Below are 14,138 nucleotides of genomic sequence, written 5' to 3'. Positions count from 1 at the left end.
GATGATTGTGTGTAGGTGCGTGAGTTTGTCTGTGTGATGATTGTGTGAGTGAGTGTGTAGGTGTATGAATCATTCTCTGTGCGATGATTTTGTGTGAGTGTTTTCAGACATCAGATTGTGTCTGTGTGATGATGATTGGGCAGGGCACTATTTTTCCAGGGTGAGGGGTGATGGTGTGTCACCCTACTTGAGTTCCATAGGGTATGTGTGTATTTAGGCGTGTCTGTGTGTGTGCACACATGAGCAGCACCTGTAATGGCTGCCAGCTGAGTCCTGCCTCCCCTAGGGAGATAATAGGGCTAGGCATGTGTGTGTGTCCATGTGTGTGTGTGTGTGTCTACGTGTGTGTGTGTGTGTGTAATGAGGCGCTGGCATGCGAGCGGCAGACGACCACTTCCTCTACAGGTGACACCTTTGACCTCTCATCTATTCTCCGCTGGAAGAGAAGGGGAGGGATGGGAAAAATGGAGAAAGAGGCGGGAGAGGACAGAGAAAAGAGAGGGATTGGTTGAGATGCGTACGCAGCTGTGAAGGCGAGAGAGGATACACACAGCGCTGGAAATGTTAAAAACTCTTTATTGACTTTTAGTCCTAGGAGAACAGAAAAGCTTTTCAGCTGAGCTGACATGAGGACAGAGGATCAACAATGGATGGGATCTTCTCTCCACACAAAGCTCAGAGCCACGCACAGAGGGAACACAAAACACTTAGAAGGTCAATTCAATGCCACGTCAACGCATACCAACAGGAACACTGCTAACGTCATCCACCTCAACTTACAAAGTATTTCAATGCTGCATTGTCATTGGCTTTTTTCACATGAAAAAATGTGGGCATATCTTGAGGATGGATGGATACATTCCGTGGGCATGTACAGCCGTTTGTGACGCCGTAGCTAAGGCGACATTAGGAGGAAATAAATATTAAATATGATTAAATAAACATGTGCAACTCAATACTGATATGGTGCGAGTGTGAGGATCACAGCTTTTCTTTTGTGTTATTTTTGGGAGGGGTGGGGGGGGGGGGGGTGGAACTGAGAGGTGGGACGGGGGGGCAGATCAAGACTGGCCATTGTTGTCACTACCACTGTCTGTGATGATGTGACAGTACTTGATCGGGAGCACAGAACGTGCTCCTCCTCTGAACCATCACTTCTGGGGTGGTTGGGGGATCATGGCTCCTGTAGGCACAGAGCACTCCTCCTCCATCCTCCTCTTCCTCGGGACCTCCTTCCCTTTCTCCAGTCTAGACCTGGTCTCTCAGTCTGGCCAGCCTCTGAGAAAGCTCGTCCTGAAAACGACGCACAAACACACGCAAAAACACTGCAGGTGAGTCAAAGAACATTTGAATTTGAATGTACAGTAGGGAGTTCTTTGGATACAGTCTGTGTGTTTTGGTGTGTGTGTGTGTGTGACTGTACCTGTTCTGTCGATGCCACACTAGCGCCCACTGAACCAGTCTGGCCCTGGGGGAGCTCCATGGTCAGATCCAACCTGAACATCACAACACAAAACACAGTGTAACCGCACCATCCCACGTGTGTATGTAGGGAGACAGGAAGAGAGAGTCTGTGTATGTCTGGAGACAGGAAGAGAGAGTCTGTGTTTGTGCTCACCCTGCTTCGTCAGCCATTTCATGCATCAGCAGATCAACTTCATTCTGAGGAACAATGAACAAACAGACATTATCAGACAATGAACTTCTCTCGCTGGCCTCCTAAGGGTTCTAAGTGACAGTAGTTTGACTGAGTTTGCGGGTGTATACTTGTGGTGTAGTCAGAGTGGTGGTGTTGCCCATCGTGTCCTCCATCTGAGCTGTCTGCACATCCAAGGTCTCAAACTGGTGCTCAAATTTATCCATCAATGCAGAGATCTTCAAAAGGAGAGAGGGGAGAGAGAGGTAGACTTCTTATGCCTGCCTCATTTACATGTATGTCCTTGACACAAACCACATACAAGCAGTATGTTTGACTTGAGTGTGAATGTGTGCTTGTGTGTAATCCCTCCTAACCTTTTCCAGATTCATGCTCTTCAGTGTGGCATCCATAGACTTCACAACCCCAGCCATGGACTTGGTGACCTGAAAACACAACAACAAAGATCTGACCAGATGATATCGCTGCTGACTGCTAAATGGCAAGACTGTCCCTGTGCCGTTCCACCATTGTACCACTAGATGGTGCTCTACCTTCACCAGGGCTCCTGTTTCAGGTGTAAGTTTGGGGTTTCAGGTCATCAGGACTTTAAAACTAGCTGGTCATTTGTGGGCATATCATCCGAGTGTCATGGGAATTATGAGCTGACAATGGCAGTACTGGGTCTTGGGAGAAGGTTGAAAAAGTTTGCCATTTGATTAAATCTGGCAAGTCTCCTACTCATTTCCTCAAACCCTTAATCAACCATGGGAGTGTTACTCGACCTTTGACCTTTTGATGTATCTACCTGGTTCATGGTGACGGCAGTCTGAACCCGCGCCGCCACCGCATCCACACGAGCACTCATCCTCAGGAAGTTGATGGACTGGTTCTTCTGGCGGATGGCATTCTCCGCATGGATCCTGGCAACCTCAGTGTTGCCTTTCTGGATCGCCTGGAAAATAACAAGGAGACACACACACACACACAAAAATAACTTTATCACTGCATACCTGCTCACACTCATTTTTTGTGTTATTACTACCAGATGCGGCTATTATGTTTTTTTTTACTTATTATGTAATTGTGCACACAATGTTACCTGAACCCTCAGATGCACTTAGGATCAGTAGAGTGAACTAAATTAATTAAAAGTATATATTATGATAAAGAAGTGGGTGTGTCTAATTTCACCTTCTTCACTTTGCCCTTCTCTGCCCTTTCTTCTTTGTCACATTTCTTTGAGTTGCGTTGTAATTCTTTGGCAGCAAATTTAAGGTTGAAGAGGTGTTCTGTGTAGTCAGTTAAGGGTTTACAAAGAGTTCTGGTGTAAATAGCTAACTGTTAGCACTTATCTATCTTTTTTTAGGGTAGTCTGGTGACATTTAAAATGATAGAATAAATATAGCGACATGTGAATCTTCCTGATACATCATTACATTACAGGAAACGTTTTCAAACAGTACGACTACTAACGGGATTATCTAGTACGCTAGTCACAAAGCCAAGCACCCTATTCACCATTCAAATTTAGCTTACAAGCTATAGTATTAGGAGCAACAGCTGCCTACTACTAGTAAATGTCAAACTAACACATTACATCGATCCCTTTCTAGCTAGCTGGCAATTTTATACATGTATCGTATAACTTGGGACACAACTTCCCTAGGATCTAAGTCGATATATCCAGGGCAAGCTTCAATGACAGGTAGCTAGCTAACTACCTAATTATTACACAGTAGTTAGGCTAGCTAGTTTGTAAGTAAACAACGTGAAACAACTTGCAGCAGGCAGATTCAGCGTTCGCCTGTGTTGAGCTCATGAAAGGATACTCTCCATATTCGACATTGTGTCTCTGTTGAACTGATTATAGTTATGGTTGCCCCTTGGGTGTCCAGAAACATCAAAAGTAAAGACTAGCCCATCCAATGCTTCTTCCTCTGTTTTGGTTCTACGGGACGCTTGTAATTGACACTTCCGGCTACATTAGATGTACGTCATGAGACGATCCCGAATTCAAGGGCGTGCTCGCCAGTTTACGTCACTATCATTCGGGAAGGCTCACCAGGGCGCGTGTCCAAAGCAGTTTTAAAATAGAATGTTCTGTCGGTCGGTTGTGGTTCAAGTCTAGTGACGTCGTTTTTATTTTTGGATGAGGGTAAAGTGACCTTTCAACTGGCACAGACATTCATCTTCAGCGGCCGTGTTTGGTGACGCGTGGGCGCACTGGCTAGTGACTCTTCACAATTTACGAATTCTCCAGTAGCCTAGACCACATCCTCCATTAGACTGAGATCTGGGGGGAGGCCATGAAAGGAATGGAGGGAGGGATAGGAGAGATAAAGGGAGAGGGCTGCTTACGTGGCAGGAAGGAGGAGGGGTAGATTGATGATTTGGTCTGCGTTTAGTCTTGGCTTCATCACGGGACTGTAGCAGCCAGGGATGACTCACCCTCTTGCCTGATACAATATTCACTGTGGCCACAACACTGCATCGTGATTGTGTGTGTGTGTGTGTGTGTCTGGTACTGTGTGTGTGTGTGTGTGTGTGTGTGTGTCTGGTACTGTGTGTGTGTATGTGTGTGTGCAGCCTACGGGGGGCACAACAATTAACCTTTTTATTATTATGCTAAAGCTTCTTCCGAGTTTTCTCAAATATTTTCGGCCTACCGTTCTCAGTAGTTAATATAATCAGGCAACATCTAAATGTGATCTTTGAAGCGGATGGATATAAATGTCCTTACGTTTTATTTAAAACCGACCGCAAGGCTTTTAGTCCACCCACTTATGACACCTGTCGTTAGCCAGCCCCCGCACAATATAGTGTAGGCCAATGTGTCTGCCTGGACCCTCTGTGCCTATGGCTGGACCACCCCAAACGGGATGACGGCAGGTCGTCATGGAAACTGCGTTACGCTCGGCTCTGAGCGATAAGGGGGGAGCAGGGGTAGAAAACAAGAACGAGAAGCTAAAGAGTTTCATTTCAGAACCACGCGCTACATGGACAGCGCCAGTGAGCTCTAAGCTTCGTTCCACGCCGAATGACCCTCTCAGACAGAAAACTCCAGACGAGCAGATTCACATCACCAGTCCATAACCCAACAAAACTATTTGGACCTGAGGCTTGTGGATACAGATTCAACTAAATAGGGTTCGAAAAGGCCACTGCAACAGGTGAGTTCATCAGTTACATTTTAGGGCATTTTCGTTTTACGGGTTTTGCAGGCAATCTTTACTGGTGTGCTATGTGCGTTTTTACACTTTTGTTGGAGACTTGATGGATGCAAACAGATTGATACGGCAACTATTAAGTTTATAATGAACAGTTTAACTGCAAAACTTGGACATGGTTGGCTATTCTGATGATTGTGAATATGAATGAATATCTGAAAATAGTTTATGAAGAGTTGAAAAGGCACACTGCTTTAGTTGTTTTCTAATGAGCATAGCTGTTTTGCAGTTTGGGCGCAAGGAGTTTAAAATAAACTATTATCTACCCGTTCGATTTTCTTTTATATTGCACAGTCCCGTTTGACTTTTTGAAGGCTAATCGGCAGTCGTTCCGTTAACGTTGGCTACAAACATCCTCTGTGTGCGTGTCGCAGGCGCGGAGGGGCGAAAATGCGCGCGGATGACTCACCGGGTTGTTTGCGGGAGAGGGGCGGGGGAGCCACGGGAGGTAAAAGGAAAACAAAACCCCGCAGTGTGTGTCGATTCTCCTCACAACCTGTTGTTTCTCTTATCTCTCTGTTTCTGTCTTGGTCTTCTCGTGCAGCACTTTATTTAACAATACTTCGCCAAACATCCTGAGACTAACATAAAAGATTCAGCTCCGTGGTTTTTGTAAACCAATACTTTTCGAGGCTGCATTCATGAATGCCATTCGCCCTTTCGTGCTTTGTCATACCCAAACATACTTAAAACAAATGTATCTTCAATCTTGTATCCTGTGCAACGCGTTCAAACAGTTTTTTTTAACACTCAGAGTGATTCACAAAATTCTCTCACTGTCACATAATGTGTAGCTATTGACCAAACAAAACAACACAATCGTATTACCAAACACACTCCGTGCCAACTGCCACCGGGTTGGTTACTGTTTAATCTGATAGATAGAAATGGACAGACAAGGCTAACAGGCACTGTGTTTGTTTGTGTGTGTGTGTCTGTCTGTGTGTGTGTGTGTGTGTGTGTGTGTAGGTGTGTGTGTGTGAGTGCGTGTGTGCCTGTGAGTGTGGAGGAGAAAGGTGACATGTATGAGTGACAGAGCATTTAGACAGGAAAATTCAGCTGATAGCATATCACAATAGCTTTCATTAGAAAGATTACTCCCCTGGACTGGAAGCCTTGATATGTGCACTGGCAGACCACTGAGTTTGCCTGTGTGCGTTAATACAGCAAAGAGAGATTAATGAATGAGAGGGTATGAGAAGGAGTGTGTGTGTGACAAAGTAGACATGAAAGGACATACATAAACATGTGTGCACACCAGCATTGAAAGTGCGTAGGAGTGATAATGTTGTATATACATGTCCAGCATAGGGTTAGACACAGACCCATGCACATGTGTCTTTAATTAGTGACATTGGTGTGATTAATCCATTTTGCCTGCAGTGAGTCACTCTGCTTAACCCTTACTCCCCTGGAAAGAACACAAGCCATAAACACAAACTCGTTCTGTCTGCCCTCATACTTTCTGCGCCACTTAGTGCATCTCTTAAGTGTTGAGTGTATACTGTTGAGATAACATTCATTGTTGTGATGTGAATAACACTTAATTCATTTCTGCACCCACCTCATGGTTTTATGGTTGGTAATCCACGATTTGAAACATGTAGCAAGTAAATGGTACAAGTATGAAAACTAAAATTAATTATCAAGATACATAACAGGAGAGATTAACATGATTATGATCTATTCCTCCCTGGTTGGTTAGGAATCCAACTGATTAACATAGCTTGGAGAATCTAAGCAGGGTGTTGTTTATGCTAAACTCATTTACATCATCTGACACATCCTCCTGTCAGTCTGCTCGCCACGGCAACAACACAAGGCTCGTAGAGAAGCTGTCAGCTAAACAGACAGCTGACGGCCGTGAGATCGTGAATGTGTGTGTATGCGTGCATGTTTCTGTTGATAAAGCAGAAATGGCACGCTGATAGGAAAGTTGTTTCTGTTTGACTGTGGGCACTTAAAAGCAAATCAGTGTGACTTTTCTACGAAAATGCTCAGCTCTCCGCTTTGAGCTGAGTGTGGTTAGGCTAGAACAGGATGGTCCTTGTTCATTCCTGTATGTCTAAGTAGTCATCAGAGATAGAGAAAACAGACAGTGTTTGTTCACTATTCCCATTTCATGAGCTGCTAAGCAACAGTGTATATAGCTGCCATAAACCTGTACCATAAAGCAGGAATGAACTACATGATCATAACATTATATCTGTTTGCCTATTTCTCTCTGGTGGGCTCTCTCCCCCCCCCCCTTTCTGTCTCTCGCTCTCTCTCTCTCTCTCCCTCTCTGTCTGTGTCTCTCTCTCACTCTCTGTCACTTATGCACACTTTTGCTATTTTTCCTCCGTCCCTTTATCTCTCCACCTGTCTCTCTGCCTTCCCCTGTATCTTTAATCTGTCTCTCCCTCCCTCATTCCTCCCATCCTCTCCCACAGCATGACGGACCAGAGCACCGCTCAGCGGTTCCACCACCTGACAGCGGAGCAGGTGGAGGTCCTGGATCAGGTTCTGTCCGAAGTGGTTCCCATCCACGGCCGTGGAAATTTCCCCACCCTGGAGCTGCGGCCCCGTGACATCATTGCGGCGGTCCGCACCCGGCTACAGACGCAGGGCATCACCGTGAGGGACGTACGTCTAAATGGATCCACTGCCAGCCATGTTCTGGTCCAAGACAACGGGACCAGCTACAAAGACCTGGACATCATCTTTGGTGTGGAGCTTCCGAGGCAGGAAGACTTCCAGGTACGATGGGGTCCCCCAAGGATTTACACACTCAGATATTGCAATATCAAATAACTGTCAATAATTACATTACAGATATAATGAAATATTGTCAATGCATGAGATGACATTGATACTATCTAATACAATGCAATATTATATGTTTTATATATTTATAAGATCAACATTAGACAGGGTAATAATAACAATATTTCAGTGCCTTGTGTATCCAGGGATGAACCCATTTCTGCATTACTCTCATCCTCTTGATCTTGCGCTTTGTGTCCCTACCCCCAGGTGATAAAGGAAACAGTGATGGGCTGCCTGCTGGACTGTCTACCTGCAGGGGTGAACAGAGAGAGGATCAGCAGCTCCACCATGAAGGAGGCCTATGTCCAGAAGATGGTCAAGGTCTTCACCGAACACGACCGCTGGAGCCTCATCTCCCTCTCCAACAACAGCGGCAAGAACCTGGAACTCAAGTTTGTGAGCATGCTCAGGCGGCAGTTTGAGTTCAGCGTGGACTCATTTCAGATCATCTTGGACCGCATGCTGGAATGCTACCTGCTGGAGGAGGAGTCACTGCAGGCAGCCAATAGACTGGAGACTAAGGAGCAGACTTCAGCCAACCAGAGAAAAGAGTCTGTGTCTTTGCCCACCTCAAGGGTGGAGTCCAGGGATAAGGACATGGAGCTCTCAGACCAGACACAGCTCACAAAGCAGACAGGATGCACAGCACAGAAGCCACTCTCAGACCAAAAAGAAATCCAAGTCCTGACACAACACTCAGACCAGACAGAGCACTCAGACCAGACAGAACACTCAAACCAGACAGAACACTCAAACCAGGCGGAACTCTCAAACCAGGCGGAACTCAAAGCCCAGGAACTACACTCAGACCAGACTGAACTTCTCATCGAGACAAAACATTCAAAAGAGATGGAACACTCTGACCAGACAGAACTATCGGACCAGAAGAAAAACTCTGACCAGCCGGAACACTCAGACCAGATAGAACACTCAGACCAGATGGAACACTCAGACCAGATGGAACACTACGACCAGATGGAACACTCAGACCAGATGGTACACTCAGAGCAGATGAAACACTCAGACCAGATGGAACACTCAAAGCAGATGGAACCCTTAGACCAGTCAGATCTCTTAGTTCAGACAGAACACTCAGACCACAGAGAACACTCAGAACAGACAGACCTGTCTGATCACATAGAACTCTTGGACCAGACTGAACTCTCAGACCAGGATATTTCTGAGTGTTGGGCTGATACTAGAGAGACACTAGAAACACCAGTAGATGGACTTCTTGACACAAGAGTTACCAGTGAGGGAACAGATCCAAACCAGTCAGAGACTTGTGTCTGCATTTGTGAGATGCAGGGCAGTCTCTATGTGTCAGAGGAGAGACAATGCTACAAAGCTGAGTCTACGATCCCACAGAACTCCGATGATTCAGAGGCAGAGGAACAGGACAAGACAGAGACACACACAGACACAGAGACACACACAGATCCCGAGACACACACAGACCCAGAGACACACACAGACCCAGAGACACACACAGACCCAGAGACACACACAGACACAGAGACACACACAGACACAGAGACACACACAGATCCAGAGACACACACAGATCCAGAGACACACACAGACCCAGAGACACACACAGACCCAGAGACACACACAGACACAGACCTAGAGACACACGCAGACCCAGAGACACACACACACACAGACCTAGAGACACACACAGACCCAGAGACACACACAGACCCAGAGACACACACAGACCTAGAGACACACACAGACCCAGAGACACACACAGACCCAGAGACACACACAGACCTAGAGACACACACAGACCCAGAGACACACACAGACCCAGAGACACACACAGACACAGAGACACACACAGACCCAGAGACACACACAGACCCAGAGACACACACAGACCCAGAGACACACACAGACCTTAAGTCTTTAGATACAACAAACACAGCCGATCTTCAGGATGATCCACATACTCTGCCCAACCAAATCTTGGAGAGGAAGTCCCCCTCCCCTCCCCCCTCCAAAGCCCCCAGCAGACTGTCCCAGATGGTGGTCCTGAAGCACTCCTCTCCCAAACCCCCACGGAGGATGTGCCGTAAGGTATCCCCAAACATCAAATCTATCCATGACCCAGCCACCGTCCATAGCCTTGACCACTCCTCTGAGCCCAACTTTAATTTAATTCCTGACTCTGACCATTCTTTAACTCCCGATGTAACTCCTTTCTTTGATACCAACCCTGACCCTACTCCAGCAGCCGACTCTGCCCCTAACCCTGCCACAGCAACAGACCCTCATGGCAACTATGACCTTTTACCTAACACTGACCGCAGTGCTGTCCCTGATCCACAATCCACTACAAATCTTGCCTTAACCTCTCAGGTTAATCCTAGTGCTATCCCAGACTCCAACCCTGACCCTAACCCTACCAAAGACTCCAACACTGACCCTACCATAAACTCCAACCCTGACCCTAACCCTACCATAGACTCCAACCCTGACCCTAACCCTACCATAAACTCCAACCCTGACCCTAACCCTACCATAAACTCCAACCCTGACCCTAACCCTACCATAGACTCCAACACTGACCCTAACCCTACCATAAACTCCAACACTGACCCTAACCCTACCATAGACTCCAACACTGACCATAACCCTACCATAAACTCCAACACTGACCCTAACCCTACCATAGACTCCAACACTGACCATAACCCTACCATAAACTCCAACACTGACCATAACCCTACCATAAACTCCAACACTGACCATAACCCTACCATAAACTCCAACCCTGACTCTAACCCTACCATAAACTCCAACCCTGACCCTAACCCTACCATAGACTCCAACACTGACCATAACCCTACCATAAACTCCAACACTGACCATAACCCTACCATAAACTCCAACACTGACCATAACCCTACCATAAACTCCAACCCTGACTCTAACCCTACCATAAACTCCAACCCTGACTCTAACCCTACCATGAACTCCAACACTGACCCTAACCCTACAACTGAACCTAACCCTAACACCAACACTTGCCCAGAACCAACTCTGGACCTGAAATCTGTAGTACTACACGTGACCTCAATCTCTCGGGTCCTCAGAGATCTGTCATCAGAGATACAATCATCTAAGATCTCAGACTCCGAGTCAGACTCCGCCCAGATGATTGGTGACTCGTCTGTGACAGAGAACCATTCTGAGCCCTCAGGCAGTGCTTCAGAGGAAACACTGCAGTCAGAACCCCCTGACTTCTTAAACACTCATATTAGCCACACATGCATCACCACACACTCCAACACTACTACTCATACACACACCTTAGAGGCAGAGTTGAGTGATGATGATGATGATGATGATGGAGACATCTACATTCAGTTGTCCGAGGAGTCATCTTCATCCCCCAGCAGAGTGAAACCTGTAATTCATGTCACACAGCACGAGACCCAGGTGCGATTGACAAGCCTTGAAGCCCCTCCTCCTCTCTGCCTCACCCCTCCTCCGCTCTGCCTCACACCTCCTCCGCTTTCCCTCACCCCTCCTCCGCTCTCCCTCACCCCTCCTCCCCACTGCCTCTCTGCTCCCCCCCTCGGCCTCGCTCCTCCTTCCCTTTCCCTTCCCCCTCCTGCCTTCTGCGTTGCACCTCCTCCCTCCTTCACACCAATCACCGGCCAGAGTCCTCCTCGTACTCCTCCCCCTACCCGTAGCCCTCCTCCTCCCCTCGTTTCTCCTCCTCTCTGTTTTACCCCACCTCCTATCAGTGTCACCCCTCCTCCACCCAGTCCTCCTCACTCCTCCAACTTTGGTCCCTCTCCTTTCTCCCTCACCCCTCCTCCCATCTCCCCTACATTACCCTTCTGTCTCTCCCCACCTCCTCTCTCCCTTTCTCCTCCCCCTCTCTCCCTTTCCCCTTCTCCCCTTGGATTTTCTCCTCGTTCTCTTTCCCCCACCCCTTCTTGCCCCTCCCCTCCCTCTCCTCCCCTCTCTCCATCCTCTCCAGCCTTCTCCCTCTCCCCCTCTCCTCCGCTCTCCTTCGCTCAGCCGGCACGCACAGTGGAATCTATACCCTGTGGGTCCCTGTCTTCAACCCCGGAACCTTCGTCAGAGAACACAAGGAGTGAGAGACAGCTGTCAGAGCCATCCTCTCTCTCCAACCTGCCTCGACAGGACACCCTGATTGTAGATAGGATGTCCCTAAAGGCCCTGCCTTCCCCCCAGGCCTTGAAGACTGCCTCATTCACACCTGCCACTTACAACCCCTCCTCAGTCCCCCTGGCTCAGTTGGCCCATCCAGCAGGTAGGACACATGATTCAGCTTCCACAGAGGCCTCTGGAGTGGACAGCAAGGCCCCAAAGGCATCCGGAAACACGCCTGTGCAGAATACCATCCCCCGAACCTCCAGTGGCTTGCCCGTCGTGGAGGTCCTGGCAGAGAGCATGTATGGGGACTTTGAGGCCGCCATGGATCACCTGAGGTACCGGCTGATTGCCACACGGAACCCGGAGGAGATCCGGGGTGGGGGTCTGCTCAAGTACAGCAACCTGCTGGTGAGGGACTACCGCCCAGCCAGCGAGACCCAGATCAAGACCCTGGAGCGCTACATGTGTTCGCGCTTCTTCATCGACTTCCCTGACGTGCAGGAACAGCAGAGGAAGATCCTGTCCTACTTGAGGAATCACTTCATCGGCGAGGAGCGGAGCAAATATCAGTACCTGATGACCCTGCGACGCGTCGTCGACGACAGTACGGTGTGCCTGATGGGACACGAGAGGCGGCAGACGCTCAACATGATCACGGTGCTGGCACTTAGGGTTCTGGGAGAACAGAACATTATCCCCAACACGGACCATGTGACCTGCTATTACCAGCCCGCGCCATACCTGGCCGAGCACAGCGCCTCCTACATTGCCGAGCCAGGCTACTGCAGCTACTATATACCACAGGGAGGTTCGACCCTTCTGTACCAGCCCTACCCTTTACATCTACACACACAGACTGGCCTGGTCTAGCAAAGGACACACTGTGTAAAAACCACCAACACTGACCTAGACCTAGACCAACACTGATATATCATGTAGGTCTCTCTCCACACACACATAGCAGCTCCACTTCTGTTTGAGGTCTGTGGTATGATTAGAGGTAATTATCCACCCTTTGTGGCAAAATAATAATTCTCCTGATATTGAAGACATTCTGTGATGAATGTATGAGTCACACCTTGGCTCCCAGTCTCCCAGGGAAACGGGTGAACAGATGACACACAAGCACAGGCAGGGAGAGATACACACACACACACACACAGTGTTTCTCGGCTACACAGTCGAATGCACCCATACTGTGCGCACACACACACAAAGCTCTATCTCTTCCAGACTCAAGAATCCTCGTGCATTATTTCCATGTTCTTATTGTGTTGTTCTAAACAAGTTTGTTCTGAGTGCGAAAGTGGCCTGTTGTTGGATCTTTCAATATTTTGCATGGGTAACGAGGACTGTTTCTCCCCACTGCCAAATACTATGTGAGGACTTAGCTCCCAAATCTTAGCTAAAGGGGTGTGTGTAGCTGGATTAGTGTTTGTGAAATGCAAAGAGATGAAGAAGATAATTATATACAATATTAATCTACCAGAGGGGGCGCCGCATGAGCTGCCCAAGAAGGTTAATGGCATTTAGTGTTGCACACATAGACACAGACACACACTCACACACACACACGGTTTTTGCCATTCATACATTATAACATGCACATCCATAATTTAAACAACCAGAAACAGGTTCAGAAGCTTTTTTATAACGTAGTCAAAGGTCGGTAAGACAAATCAATCTATTTTTACAAGACTTTCAGAGAAATAAGTAAATTGATATAAAGTCAGTCACACACACTAAAACAAAATCACAATGTCTTTGCAATACACTGTACAGATGACTGAATACTGGATATTGTACACCAATGCACGATAGGGTGTTGTTTTCAGGTGAATCATGTGAGTAATGTCATATTTCTTGTGGAGTCTTGGGTATAATGTGATGTTTAAGCTAGTGTTACTGTGTTTTGACTTACTGTGCAACTGTTGACTTGTTAAGAGGTCAGTCAAGTGACCACCCATGATGTGGTCGGGTTTTGGTCATTGTTTGGTCGTCTCTGAGGCCTGATAAGATATGTGAAACCAAACCCGTCAGAACACACACACACACTCACGGAACCAGTCTGAAACCACAGAGGAAGAAGAGAAAAAAGACAAGATTCATATCCACTCGGAAGCCCTCATAACATGACTGTGACCAAAGACGGCCTAGGAGGAAACTCAAGTGCCTAAATGAGAGACATCAGCATGCCTGTATTACTGCACTGGGGTACGGGGAGGGAGGTGGGGGAGGGAGGTGGGGAGGTATGGGGAGGGAGGTGGGGGTGGGGGGTGGGGAGGTAGGGGGTGTCAGTTGTTGACTGACTGTTTTGATGTCTTATC

General features: G+C 47.7%; 2 protein-coding genes across 2 annotated transcripts; one reads left to right on the top strand and one right to left on the bottom strand.

Moving 5' to 3' along the window:
• Positions 1-554: 554 nt before the first annotated feature.
• Positions 555-3,628, bottom strand: LOC124470873 (charged multivesicular body protein 1b-2). Its single transcript, XM_047025053.1, has 8 exons — positions 3,469-3,628; positions 2,831-2,928; positions 2,445-2,591; positions 2,014-2,082; positions 1,768-1,875; positions 1,619-1,662; positions 1,424-1,496; positions 555-1,293 (listed from the first exon to the last, which is right to left on the bottom strand). Exons 1-8 carry the CDS (start codon positions 3,482-3,484, stop codon positions 1,249-1,251), a joined length of 600 nt encoding a protein of 199 aa, XP_046881009.1. The 5' UTR covers positions 3,485-3,628; the 3' UTR covers positions 555-1,248.
• A 3,598-nt stretch (positions 3,629-7,226) lies between these two features.
• LOC124468541 (terminal nucleotidyltransferase 5C) lies at positions 7,227-14,003 on the top strand. The gene is made up of 3 exons (XM_047021327.1): positions 7,227-7,605; positions 7,882-8,175; positions 12,094-14,003. The coding sequence occupies exons 1-3, from the start codon at positions 7,300-7,302 to the stop codon at positions 12,679-12,681; spliced, it is 1,188 nt and encodes a 395-aa protein (XP_046877283.1). The 5' UTR covers positions 7,227-7,299; the 3' UTR covers positions 12,682-14,003.
• The last annotated feature ends 135 nt before the right edge of the window (positions 14,004-14,138 follow it).

This window comes from Hypomesus transpacificus, chromosome 1 (assembly GCF_021917145.1).
Source record: "Hypomesus transpacificus isolate Combined female chromosome 1, fHypTra1, whole genome shotgun sequence".
Classification (NCBI taxonomy): Eukaryota; Metazoa; Chordata; class Actinopteri; order Osmeriformes; family Osmeridae; genus Hypomesus; species Hypomesus transpacificus.
The sequence above is the reverse complement of the archived record's forward strand: the minus strand, read 5'-3'. Positions and strand labels throughout refer to the sequence as shown.